Raw genomic sequence first — 13,481 nt, 5'->3', positions numbered from 1 at the left:
ATTAGCTCACACCCTGGAGGAGGAGTATGGGGTCAGGTGGAACAGAGTGAAGAACAGGAAGAAAGAAGGAGAGAAAAGACTTCAATGTTGAGGGTCATCAGGGTGTGTGTCTACATACATGGCTTTTTATTTTATATTATTTCTAGGCAAAAAGGAAAGGTTGAGATGCAGAACCATTTATACTTCACTGGGACTGTGTGTGTGTGTGTGTGTGCGTGAGGGTATAAGGTATAATAGATATGTCATGTCAACAGCTGAGTGCATTTCTATTCTGACACGTGGCCACAGAAACATACAGATGACCCTCAGTATTCAGACTGACGGGTCAACCGTGTCATTAAACCAACCAATAGTTTCTCTCACTGCCCTCTTTGTGGGACGCGACGTGTGCCTGGATAGGAAGTGGTGGTGGTGGGGTGGGCCGTGGGGTGTGGCCTGTGGTCGTTTCCCCCCGGAAGCTCTTCTCTTTGGTGAGAGAGGCCCACAGGCAGCCAGCTGACCCCAGAGGGCTGGATCTGAGGAGCAGATACATAACTATGGGCTGGGGCGGAGGAGGGGAAATGTTTATCCCTCAGTCTCAGATAGAGTGTTTTCTCCTATAAATGGTTAAGCTGAGACTTAGATGAAACGATGTGGGTTTGGAATCTGTGGTTAGAGGGTACTTTTCCTGAGAGATGTAAGCTAAAGGTTGAGTACCACAGCGGTGTGTGGGTGTGTGTGTGTGTTAAGAACGTTTCAACAAGCACAATCTGTCTACACATCACGCGACTGCACTCCTCCTTTTGCTCCACTGACCAGTGGAAAAGCTCCACCATGTTTTAACACACTCTGACACCTTTACACACACATTTCTCTACCCACACCCTGCCAATCTGACACTGCTTGGGCAATTAGAGTCCCTGGCTGGCAGACTGTGGCTGACTGTGGTGAGGAGAGGAAGGGGGAGGTTGTAGAGAAGGGAGGGGGAAGAGGTGTAAAGGAATGGGGAGGAGAGGGCGTGTAAGCCAGGGAAGATGAAGGGTAAGAAGAATTCTGAACTTTGGAATTCAGAGGAATTCTGAACTCTGGAGCACTGATCACAAAAGGCAGGGAGAAAGTGGACTATAAACACACAAACACAGCTTTCACCTGAGTTCTGAAGATTGAACACATAGACCAGTAGATGGTAATGACCTGATTCATAAATTGTTTCGGAACACAAACCCCAACACACCCACCCACTCACACACTCAAAGGAGCATAGGCGACCTGTTTGCATCATTGTGTACAGAAATAGAAAGTGGTCAGTTAGCCTGTCCACGCAGAAAAAATAAGGTCATGCTAAAAGCTTCTCCCCGAATCTGCCCCAGTCCATCTCTCTTTCACTTACTATCGCCAAACACACTAACACACACAACTATGCTATGAATATTTAATATTCCTTGAAAGCAATGTACTTACAGTAGCATCCATCATTCATACTTGGACAGCAGATGTCCACTTCTCTTTAGAATAGTATGGTCTGTGACGTGCACATTCAGAGGCCGAACATGCAAATATTCAGGAACAGTAAACACAATAGAACCAAGAAGAACTCTGGTGTGACACACACACACACAACCAGGACCATCATGATGCTGTTTGGATGAAAGGGAAGCTAGATCCCTGCTACAGAATCCCAACCTCCCTTCTACCTCTGCAACAACTACAGCACACTGTTGAACACACACAAACACACACACAAAGAAACACACTCACACACAAATGTACGCAAACATAAAAAAACACAAGTACACACACACTCCATATGTGCTTCTTAAGCACTTGTATTGATTAGCAGCATAGGACCACTGTTCTATTCAAAATCTTAATTACGGTTGGTGTTCTATCCTCCCAAGACGCCCTTTCTCATTAACCCTTTTTCTCCGCCTGCCTCCTCCCCCTCCTCTCTTTCCTCCCCTGGCTCCCTTTCTCTTCCTTCTCTCTTGTTAATATTTTCTCCTGCACTACGTTTCTATCTATGTATGCCTTTCTTCTCTGCTTCCGTCCTTCCTCTCTTTCTCTGAGAAGTGTAAGAGTAACTTAGGGTTAGGGCTGCTGTGTTGGCCTGAGGCGAGCTCTCCATGGTACAACACCATGAGTGCCAGTGTTAATCACCGCTCACCAGCAGTGCTAGCATATGCTACTTGGCCATCGCTCCTCTATTCTGGCGTGGCCAGCCTGGCCAGTCCTCCAGCACGTGAGCATGCCTGGCTCCACACCTGCCACACAACTGCCGTATGCACGGGCGTCGTTTGTAATGGTTGACATGTAGAGACTCTTTTTTTAAAAGAGAGCAGAATTAGAGGGGTAATTACATTTACATTTATGCATTTAGCAGACGCTTTTATCCAAAGCGACTTCCAAGAGAGAGCTTTACAAAAGAGCATAGGTCACTGATCATAACAACAGGTAGTCCCAAACATTGCAAGCAGCCAAAACATGAAGCATACATTGTGAAAAAAACAAACAAGTGCCAATAATTAAAGTGATATTATGAATGTGAGAGGCTTCAACCAGAATTAGGTTTTATAATATATTTGTACACTGGCTTTCAAATACCGTACACCCAAATACCGAAGGGATTGTCAGAAGGATCAGGACCAAATCATTCCAACGGACCTGTAGGCCTACTTGTTACAAATGGCTAATAAACTTGAAACCTTTGCAGTTTTTTGGCCAGCTGGAGAAGCCTGCAGATCGTAGTTAATAGCCTGCTGTTAATGCATCTCTTAGCAGCCCCCCACGCCAGATGGACTCCACTGCCTGCAGTATTATAATACTGTTTCTGCCTAGTTGGTTTAAAACAGATACTGTATGAGGCAGCCTAACTCTTGAGGCTGCCTGTGATTGGGACGCCGCAGAGCCTCCTCCACTGTCCACAAGGTGGCGAGGATAAACGACTGTGGATGTTGCGCACTGTTGTGCATCAAAAGCCTATTGATATCTTTCCAGCGCAATTACCCGCGGTACGTGCCGTTAATAGACAATATGTTTTGCACTGACTGCAATACGCTGTCCCGACAGTCCTTGTGCGATTTGAAGTGACTTAAAACTCGCAAATCAAAGAAATACTCTATTTTAAATATGGATGATAGCATTGTCTTGCGGGTCAATCACTTAAGAGTCCCTTAACAACCAGTCACGTGCACTACTTTAAAGTCTCCCTTATAGAATCACGCTTATGGAGGTTCCGGAGGGTAGGCTAAGTGAAGTCAGTGGAAAGGAGGTCGCGTGTGGGAGTAGAGATGCGTCGTGCCCTATTAGGGAAATCATTGGTTGCAGGCAGCCTGACAAAAATATTTCTATACCACACATCAACATATAACAAAATGCGTATTACAAAGCTGGTGTCCTATAGCCTACTGTTCCTGTCTTACGCATCAATGTTGACTAGATATCGTGCGGTTGTGTTTCCCTACAAACAGTACTTTACCGGTGAGAAGGACGCCAGCCTGCCTGTGTTCTAAAATGAACAAGAACCCCCGCCGTTCTACTGCGCATCTCTGAACGATTTCCATCAATTTATTCTGAGGCAGCTCGAAAAGGCTAAGAAACTCATTGGCTCGCTGTCGCGAATGATCCAATTTCTCTCTCTCTCTCTCTCTCTCTCTCTCTGCTCTCTCTCTCTCTCTCTCTCTCTCTCTCTCTCTCTCTCTCTCTCTCTCTCTCTCTCTCTCTCTCTCTCTCTCTCTCTCTCTCTCTCTCTCTCTCTCTCTCTCTCCTCTCTCCCCCCCCCCCCTCTCTCTCTCTCTCTCTCTGTTTCTCTCTTTGCAGGATGAGATCCGTTGAGAGTTTCTGTTCAAGAGTGGGCTGGGATCTTAACGACGTTGTTTGAAAGAGCACGTTATCCTGCGCTGCGCGGCACACCCGTCGCTTTGGCAGTGAGAGCGTTTCTCAAAATGCGCGCACCGCTTGGAGGAAGAGGACCGAGGGCGGCAGCATCAGCATCAGCACCGGGGATGGCTTGGGCTCTAAACAGCACTTTGTGCTTTCGGAGACGGAGCCCTTAAGAATTAGAACAATGAAGAGAGCTGCTAATAGGTTTGATAAGAAGATTATCCGTTAACAATTGTCTTTGATATCACGGTTTAGACTGATCTTTGAGAAAGTTGATTCTGCCACTTTCAGTATTTCGTGACGCAATTGTTACCGGACTGTTTGGGGCATCAGACGGCTGCGTCTCCGGGGCACATTTACGACTGTTTCAGCTTCTACATTCGGATCTGATGAAACTCAGCTGTGTACATTTCGTCTCCCTGTTGCGCCCCTAACCAAACCCCCTATCCATCAGATGTCTTTGGAGAATACGCGCGGTAAAAGCTTATCGTTTAGCCAAATGGGAATAGAAGAGAACAGCATGCGGAACGGGAGAGGCCTCTCGGACCAGTGGGCCGACAGCGTCGTGGTCCGGCCCAGGACCACCGAACGGCACATCACAGTGCATAAACGGCTGGTGCTCGGCTTTGCAATCTCCATCCTCACGCTCATCATTGTAACGGCAGTGGCCGTTCTGTTGAGCGTCCGGTTTGAAGAGTGCACCGGAGAGAGCAGCTCGCGTGCAGGCAACGGCTCCAATGCCAAGTTTAACCAGTCCCGGGATGGGAATCCCTCTCACAAAGACGAGGAAGCCCAACCATGGCGACATTTACGGTTGCCGACTGCTTTGCGACCCCGCCACTACGACCTGAGGCTGTCAGTGTACATGGACAACTTTACGTTTTCCGGTGAGGTAAACATCGAATTTGAGTGTGTGAATTCCACCAAGTTCATCGTGTTACATACGGACAGACTCGAAATAGAGCGCGTGACTGTGTACTCGGATAATAAAAAACCGGGCGTCATGAGGATTCACCGTCAATTTCATTACCCGTCTAACCAACTTTACGTTGTAGCACTGCACCGGGAACTGAAGCCAATGAGAACATACAAAGTCAACATTACGTTCGAGGCACAGATTGAAAATGAGCTCCTGGGATTCTTCAGGAGTTCCTACGTGCTGCACGGGGAGAAAAGGTAACCGTTTACGCACCAAACATCTTCCGCGGGTCACCCGTGTTGTTCCCCACACGCAAATTGCTTTTTTTTTTTAAATATATGAACAGTCACTGCAGAACTTCAGAGTAGGTCAAGGGACACTAAACCAATTCAAATCATAGGAGTGACATCTGTATTTAAACATTCTTTAGTGAAAACTTTGTTCATGACCTGTATTGCAATGATGACCTGGCACCAGATAGAGCAGCAGCTGAGATGAGGATCAGTCAGTTAACCAGTCAGCAAGATACACATAAACTGGTATCCAGTCAGTAAGATATATAGACTGGCACCCAGTCAACCCGATCATCAGGACAGACTGAAACAGGTTGATCTGATAATGTAACAATATTAAAAATGTATTCATTTAGCAGACACATTTATCCCAAGCAAGGTACATAACAGGGGAGGATTTGAATAACAGTCAAGTGTACATTTAAACATGTGATTACTGGTATCTGTAATGTGAAAATGTAATGAAGCGATGAGAAATCTGTTTTGACCCTGTGGTGAAGGGTGGTCATTTAAAGCGAGGTGACTTCAACTAGTCAGGATCATGACTGGAGGTGGCACCACTGATTCGTAAACAGGAAATCAATGCCAATTACACTGATGCCACTGGCTACTGTGGGCAATGGAACGTGCCTCAGAAAATACTGGAGAGAGACTGTAAATCTGCCTGAATGAATAATTGCATTAGAACAGATTCAAATGAAATAGATCTTTAATTGTCACTGTTACTAATGAAGCACACTAACACTCCATTAAGTTGTAAACTGTAATAGATTCACTTGTTATGCACTGACTCTCAATAAATACTATGCACTGAAAAGACCAGGAGAGATCCTCATCTGTAACACCTAGTGAGCCCTTCCAAGCCTTTTCATCTCTCAGTGTAATTGCAATGTAAGAATTTGTAAAGGACACTTGTGACACTGTCCTTCGAATGATCATTGCTCATTATCCACAAAGGAGGTCAAAAGTGTTGCTCTTACAACTGCACAGTAGAGTGTCACATCTCTGCTCTCAGTCTGTCTCAAGTCTAGTTTTGTGTGTGTGTATTTTGTGCTTGTGCATATGCGTGTGTGTAAGTGCATTTGTCTGTGTGTTAACAAACTGTGTGTGTGTGTGTGTGTCATATTGCTGTGTCAGACCAAGTGGAGCTGGATGAAGCCCAAGCCTTGGTTTTAGCTGCAGGGGTCAACATGATCCCAAACATTCTAGAGCGCTTCGCCACACGATGTCCCCCCTCCTCCCCCTCCTCCCTCTCCCCCCCCTGGCCCCTTCCCTCCCTCCCTCCCTCCCTCCCTCCCTCCCTCCCTCCCTCCCTCCCTCCCTCCCTCCCTCCCTCCCTCCCTCCCTCCCTCCCTCCCTCCCTCTAATACCTGGTTTTCGATCGGCTGCCTAGACCTTCACCTTGCCAATAAGCACACACTGCTGGGTCTTTCTTGTGCTGCCAAAAGCTTGCCCACTGCTCTGGTCTCCCTGGTCCCTCTCTCTTCCTCTCCATTCATCCTGTGCCTCGCTGTCTCAACACCCCTCTCACACGCACACAGACTCTCTCTCTCTCTCTCTCTCTCTCTCTCTCTCTCTCTCCTCTCTCTCTCTCTCTCTCTCTCTCTCTCTCTCTCTCGTTCTCTCAGCCGTCAGGGTACGCCTGTCAATCTAAAATAGCAGCTAAAATCCAAACCTGATCAACTAAAGCCAAGCTTCCTCACTGTGGCATTGTGTGACATTGTGTGGCTGTGGCCTTGGCCGCGTCCGGGCTGGAGCTCTGTGGGGTTTATTAGCCAGGCTTAGGTATCCTCATAGCCCAGCTAGGCTGCTGGAGCAGGGGCATGTTCAGGGGGTGGCCTAGGGTGGCACGGGCCACCCCTGAAATCTGATTGGCCACCCCAATATATGATTGGCTATATGCCCAGTCAGAGGTGGGCCACCCCTGGTGCCACCCCTATCAAAAATGTCTGGACACACCGCTGTGCTGGAGACCGGATGATCACATCCAGTCAGCCCCGGTACTTCATTAGCTTCCTGTTTAATTGATATCGAGATGTTTGGCCACCACTTGGTCAACATGTCGGTAGAGACGATGAGCACGATTTAGCTCATTGTTGCTCCATTTCCCTGGCAGGGGTATGCGGAAGTGTGGTTGTCTTACCGTTTCTGTCTCATGGGGCAGGAATATGAGCCGCGTGTCTGCACAACAGCCCTGGAGAGGAAGGAAGAGAGATTTGGTTTTAGAGGATGAAGTAACCGTGAGAGGAAATTATATTATTCTCAATCCCTCATGAAACATGAAACATCCTATCTCCGTCCACCTCTGTGAAAGGGAGATGTTCTGTTAGCTTGGTGAACTATCCGGTATACACATGCTCATGTTCTGATGCTCTCTCCATCAGTCCAGACCAGGGTTTGGCTCTCTGGCCAATTTGTATGCTCTGATATGCTACCGGCTTGTTCTGACTGTGTGATTGAGATGTGGTTTACATCATTGTAATTGTTTCCATTGATCCGATTGATCGGAGTTTGGTTCGATCGGCACCGCAGCTTGGCTCCTTGGTTCCCGTGGGAGACAAAAGGTAACAGACTGATGGGAAACACCGCCCACCCCTCCTCCTGCTCCCACACATCCCTGCCCTGCTTCTTCACTCCTCCCCCAAAACCTTTCCCTCTTGCTCATCTCTCTCTCTCTCTCTCTCTCTCTCTCTCTCTCCTCTCTCTCTCTGTCTCTCTCTGTCTCTCTCTCTCTCTCTCTCTCTCTCTCTCTCTCTCTCTCTCTCTCTCTCTCTCTCTCTCTCTCTCTCTCTCTCTCTTTCTGTCTCTCTCTCTCCGTTCCTGAAAGAGCACACCAGTTTGATATCACAGAGTCTGAGTGCCTCCCTGCTTCTCCACTCTGGAGCCTCTTATCAGCCAATCAGCTGCCTCCTCGTGCTCCTCTAAAGGGCTTAGATCCCTTGGTCAAGAGGCTGGCTCCCCCGTTGTCTTGTCAACAGCACGAGGATAGCCAGAGGAGGACTAGTGAGGTTAGGGGATTAGGTGCGTGTGTGAGGATGATGCAGGTTAATCTTTAAACTAACACCAAGGCATGCCGCCCAGTGGTGTCAACAGCTATGCCACACACACAAACACACACATGTACACACACAAACACACAGATACAGTATATAGCTGTGACCAGAGTGGACGTGTGGGTCAAACCAGCTGGTGGTAGCCCAGGGAGTCTGAGGTGTTCCCCGGTGTCTGATGTCACAGGAGAGGAGGATGAAAGGCAGGAGTACAGGGTCAGTCTTCCTCCCCTCTCCCTCTCCCTGATCTGCTCCTGTGTGATAGCTCCTAATCCTGCTGTCTGATGATGTAGGAGATCACTGCATTAGCTCTTAGCAGTGCTGCTGAAGCTTAGTCTGTCTACACACACACACACACACACGCACACAAACACACCTACACACACACACACACACACACATACACACAGCTGGTGCCAATCAGACTTAGAAGATCGTTGTATCTTTGTACCAAATTCCTGATTGTGCAGTTTGCACTGCACTGTACTGGTGTATGTGTGTGTGTGTTTAGAATAGTAATTAGTTACAAAATCCACTTGGTTAGTACACAGCCAAATGCCATTCACCATAAACATGAAGAGATTAACAGATGCCTGGGTCCCCAGTGGTGTTCTCTAGACTGGTGTTTATGTTACAGGCGTGTGTGAGAGGAGTGTGTTCTGCATTCAAAAACACCTCCTGTAAAATGAGTAGCTTGTGTGCAAAAGCCCATGTCTTTAGGTCAGGATGTTAACAAAGCCCCCCTGCATGTGTGCATCTGTCACACACAGTCAACGGCTCACACGAGTGTGGCTCACAGGTGGCTGTTTCAAACATGCAGAGGACACTGTCACATATACTAAGTGCCTACAGCCCGGTACGGCTGTGTATGTATGTGTGTGTGTGTGTGTAAATGTGTGTGAGTGAAACCCCTGCTCATCTGTATTCTAAGGCCAGGTGTTTTATTTCGGAGGCGATGAGCCAAGGTGAAATTGCCTTTTTTTTCCCCAAGAATAACTCCTGGCCCATTTAAAATGGCTTATTTCCTTTCCCCTTATCTAATGTGAACCCCGTCTCTCCCCCCCCCCCCCCCGCCCCCCCACTCTCCTCCAGGTACATGGCGGTCACCCAGTTCTCCCCCACCCACGCCAGGAAGGCGTTCCCGTGCTTCGATGAGCCCATCTACAAGGCCACCTTCCGGGTCAGCCTGCGCCACGACCCTGCCTACCTGTCACTCTCCAACATGCCCGTGGAGGCCTCCGTCACCGACGACGACAGCTGGGTGACCAACGCGTTCTCCCGGACGCCCAGGATGTCCACCTACTACCTGGCCTGGGCCGTGTGCAACTTCACCTACAAGGAGGCGCTGACGGACAGCGGGGTGCTGGTGAGTCTGAGGTCAGGGTACACTACCCTGCTCTGCAGGGTTAGAGAGGGGCAGTTTGGATACCTTTAGTACCCTGTCAAAGTGGAGTCGAGAGCACTGGCATAGAGGAGATTACTGCAAATGGAATAACATTGGATTAAGTTACAATGAATCATATTTATAGTAAGTGGTGGTCAGGGGAACTGGTTGATGGATGTAGCTGTTCTGATCTGCACGTGCTGTATGTTCTGGAGTGTTCTTCAAGGCCATCTCAAGGTCCGTCATATCCATCTTCCACAGTCACCGTCTGATAATATCATCTCTAAGCATTCCCCTGGTGTCCTGCCACCAGTCAGCTGCCTTTTCTTTATCTTGACAACTTTCTCACCTTCCCAAGCTGTTAACTTTGCACCTCCGTCTCCCCCGCCATACTCCCCACCCCCCCCACCCCCACTCTCACCAGTAGTCATATCAGTGTAATTGCTCCTCATTCATCACCTACACCATTACACCATTACCCCCACTTCGGCTCCTCTCTCAATGATAGGACTCTAAACAATGTCCCTCTCTATATACCCCCCCCCCCCCCCCCGTATTTTCAGAGTTAATTCTCCTCTCCTGTCATCCCCATCGCACCCCTTTATTCCTCTCCTCCTCTCTTCTCTTCTCTTCTCTCCGCTCCTCTTTTCTCCTCTCCTCTCTTCTCCTCTCCTCTCCTCTCCTCTCCTCTCCTCTCTTCTCTTCTCTTCTCTTCTCTTCTCTTCTTTTCTCTCCCCCTCACTCCTCTCCCCTCCTACTCACTCCTCTCCTCTGTCACACCATGCACCGGTGTTTGCCCATCAATCATATAACCATGGTAACGCCGGCCCCTGGTCCATCCATCATGGAGGTGCACGGCGGCCGCGGAGCGAGGGCTGCTGCAACGGAAGGCTCGTGTTCGGGGGTGGTGGAGCGGGGAGAGCAGCAGAGAGGACTCAGTGTCTGAGGCGGTTCTACTCAGTGCTACAGAACGGTCACTGGAGTCACTCACACTGAGAGAGAGAGATAGGGAGAGAGAGAGACAGAGAGAGACAAAGAGATGGACAGAGAGATCCAGCATCAGTTATTTCACGTGCATGTTCTCCATGTTGAGTATCAGAATGTAGAGCACTCTGTTCCTCGTCCCTCCTTCTGCAGTGCTATCAGCGTGGCACCTTCCTCTCTCCTCAGACATCCTCCCCCTGGACCCCCCCCTCCTCCCCACCCCCTCCTCCCCCCCCCCCCCTCCTCCCCCCCAACCACCCAGCAGCCCAGCGCCACATCAACACAGTCCTATGTAAGCTTCCACTTCCTAATTGTGGCAGTTGAGAAGTTTAGCCGTGCTCAACTGAGCCAAGCTTCCGGCCTGACAGCTCTGTGGGCCCACAGGACTGCAGCTGGGGCCAGGGGGAGGGGCCAAGGGGAGGGGGCAGGGGGAGGGGCCAGGGGGAGGAGCCAGGGGGAGGGGCCAGGGAGAGGGGCCAAGTGGAGGGGGCAGGGGGACGGGCAGCACGTCAGTGGTGCTCAGGTGCTGCTGAGTCTCTATCAGACCAGGGAGGATGAAGCCAGCTGTGTTTCACTGAGCTAGATTATATGAGACCTATAGGAAGCCTAAACACTGAACAAGCACAGTTCTGTATGCTAACAGTGGGATTGAAGTATGTGAAATGGAATCTTCCGTGAGAACAGGGAGCCACTCCCAGACGGCTCTGATTGGCTGACCGACATGTGTCATGTGTCCATATTGACAAGTGTGTCCTCATTCTACATCATGTCCGTCCCATGCCACTCAACATTTGCCTGGGGGCTCATTATAACACCCACACACACACACACACACCCACACACACCCACACACACCCACACACACACATACACACATATACACATATCTCAAAACCATTCCATCAGTGATTGAAATGACATGCATGACCTGTGCCTCCTCCTGTACTGTTTTACCCTGAGACAATGCTACTGTATACACTGTGTGAATGGGTCCTGTCTAGCCTGTAGGTGGGTCATTCCTCACAGCAGCAGGCCACAGCCCTCTATCAGAAACAGACGCCTGAGCACCCCACTCTGGCACCAACACCTCAGGACACCATCCAGAGAGAAGAAGACATTGACGGAGAAAGTTATTATCTCTCCGTACTCCCTGTGGACTGGAACACACACAGAAACACACACACACACACACGTATACATGCTTCCGCTTAGTATCAGAACGTGCACTCTGTAACTTACGGTAACATCCCGCTTCACACTTCATCGGCTCAAACACACGTACGTAGAAGCGTATGCACACATTGGTGTCGCACTGTCGCAGCCTTGAATACCCTGTGTAGATGTAAGTCTCCAGTCTTATTAAGTTTCTTCCCTTTGTGCGCTTCTCTGCTGATAGGCACTGTGCCTGTGCACCATCATCTCCATAACATCATGACATCACCTGTCAATCAGCAGCCAGGGGGATTAGCCCCTGTGAGAAAATGCAAATGAGCCATTGCCTGGTTTAATGCTCTGATGGTGAAACATTTAGCATAATAGGCTCCTTGAGCAACGGTTAAGGCTAGTGTTCTTGTCCCAGTGGAATGTATGTAGGCTGTCAAGCCTGGCAAGCTAGGGATTGTGCACTGTGAGTATGGAATTATTGATTTACCCGAGCATAAAGAATAACTGTTAGGAGGGGCCACCACAAACAACAACAGCACATTACTCAGTATGAGGTACATGAGCTTTAAAGCCTCCCATCCCATTCCTCCTCAGGTGAGGGAAGCCATCTTTACTCCTCACGTTTGACTCCAGGCTAGAGGTGTTCCCATCTGCTCAGCACAGCGATGGATGGATGAGTGTGTTCCAGGAAAATGCATCAACCTCCCTTTTCGCCTCTGAGAGGCCATCACTCTCTTACAGAGGAAAACAGAGCAAAATCCCCTCTCCTCTCCTCCCCTCTCCACTTCTCACCTCTCCTCCCCTCTCCACTTCTCACCTCTCCTCCCCTCTCCTCTCCTCCCCTCTCCTCCCCTCTCCACTTCTCCCCTCTCCTCTCCTCACCTCCAGGCAGGTTCTAGTGCTCCTAATGTCACAGCTGCCGTAAGCATCACCTGGCATGGCTGCACGTCATGCCTGTGATGGATGACATGAGGATGTTCAGTGCAGCCATGGAGCGGAGGAAGGATCAAGACTGAATGAGCGGGTTGATGATGTTAGACTTAGCTGTGTCGTGTAGGTGTTGTGAAGACACACAGACAGCAAGCACGAGCAAGCACAATGGCAAACTTGAAATTGAATCTGAACTTGAACGAGGGGGGGGGGATCTTGTGCAACCGAGACTGGAAGAGTCGCACGGCTTTTACCGCTCATGTCCCTGGCTGTGGAAACAGACACACACACACACAGATCAGCAGAGAGCCGACTTCTTTTATACTCTTAACAGAGTCGGACGTTTAACAGAATTCTCCAGTGAGTAGTCCAATGCAAAGGGGTAACAGCTCCTGTCCTCTTCATCCCCCTCTCTCCTCCTCTCATCCCTCTCCTTCTTATGGTGTTCTCTCTCTCTATTTCTTCCTGTCCCCTCAGATCCGCCTGTACGCGCGGCCGGATGCCATTGCTAGTGGAGCAGGGGACTATGCACTCCACATCACCAAGAGGATGCTGCAGTTCTACGAGGACTACTTCAAAGTCAAATACTCCCTGCCCAAATTAGGTAGGACACCCTCCAAGCACACCCCAGCTTATTGTCTGTGTGTGTGTGTCTGTGTGTCTGTGTTTTTTAAGGAGTGTGTAAATGTGAAGTGTGTATGGCGCAAGGTGAAAATGGAATTTACTGTTTAAAGTCAGTGTTAGTGTTCAATTACACTTCATTTGACCTTCCTTCACTTAGTGCCGTCTCTCTCTCTCGTCTCTTTCCCTCTCTATCCCTCTTCCTTTCTTCCTTTACCTCTGTCCCCCTCTCTCTGTCTTTCTCTCTCTCTCCCTCTCTCTCTCTGTTTCTCTCTATT

The 13,481-nt window shown here is 49.2% G+C and overlaps 1 protein-coding gene across 1 annotated transcript; it reads left to right on the top strand.

Moving 5' to 3' along the window:
* Window positions 1-3,824: 3,824 nt before the first annotated feature.
* On the top strand, window positions 3,825-13,186 carry LOC124464519 (thyrotropin-releasing hormone-degrading ectoenzyme-like; the record flags this gene model as incomplete). Its single annotated transcript, XM_047016406.1, has 3 exons — window positions 3,825-5,034; window positions 9,213-9,486; window positions 13,060-13,186. Coding segments are annotated over exons 1-3 (1,123 nt in total), but the record flags the coding sequence as incomplete, so codon positions are not given.
* Between the last annotated feature and the right edge of the window lie 295 nt (window positions 13,187-13,481).

Source organism: Hypomesus transpacificus, unplaced genomic scaffold (genome assembly GCF_021917145.1).
Source record: "Hypomesus transpacificus isolate Combined female unplaced genomic scaffold, fHypTra1 scaffold_357, whole genome shotgun sequence".
NCBI classification, from domain to species: Eukaryota; Metazoa; Chordata; class Actinopteri; order Osmeriformes; family Osmeridae; genus Hypomesus; species Hypomesus transpacificus.
Note: the sequence above shows the minus strand (reverse complement) of the source record. Positions and strands in the feature narration are given on the sequence as shown.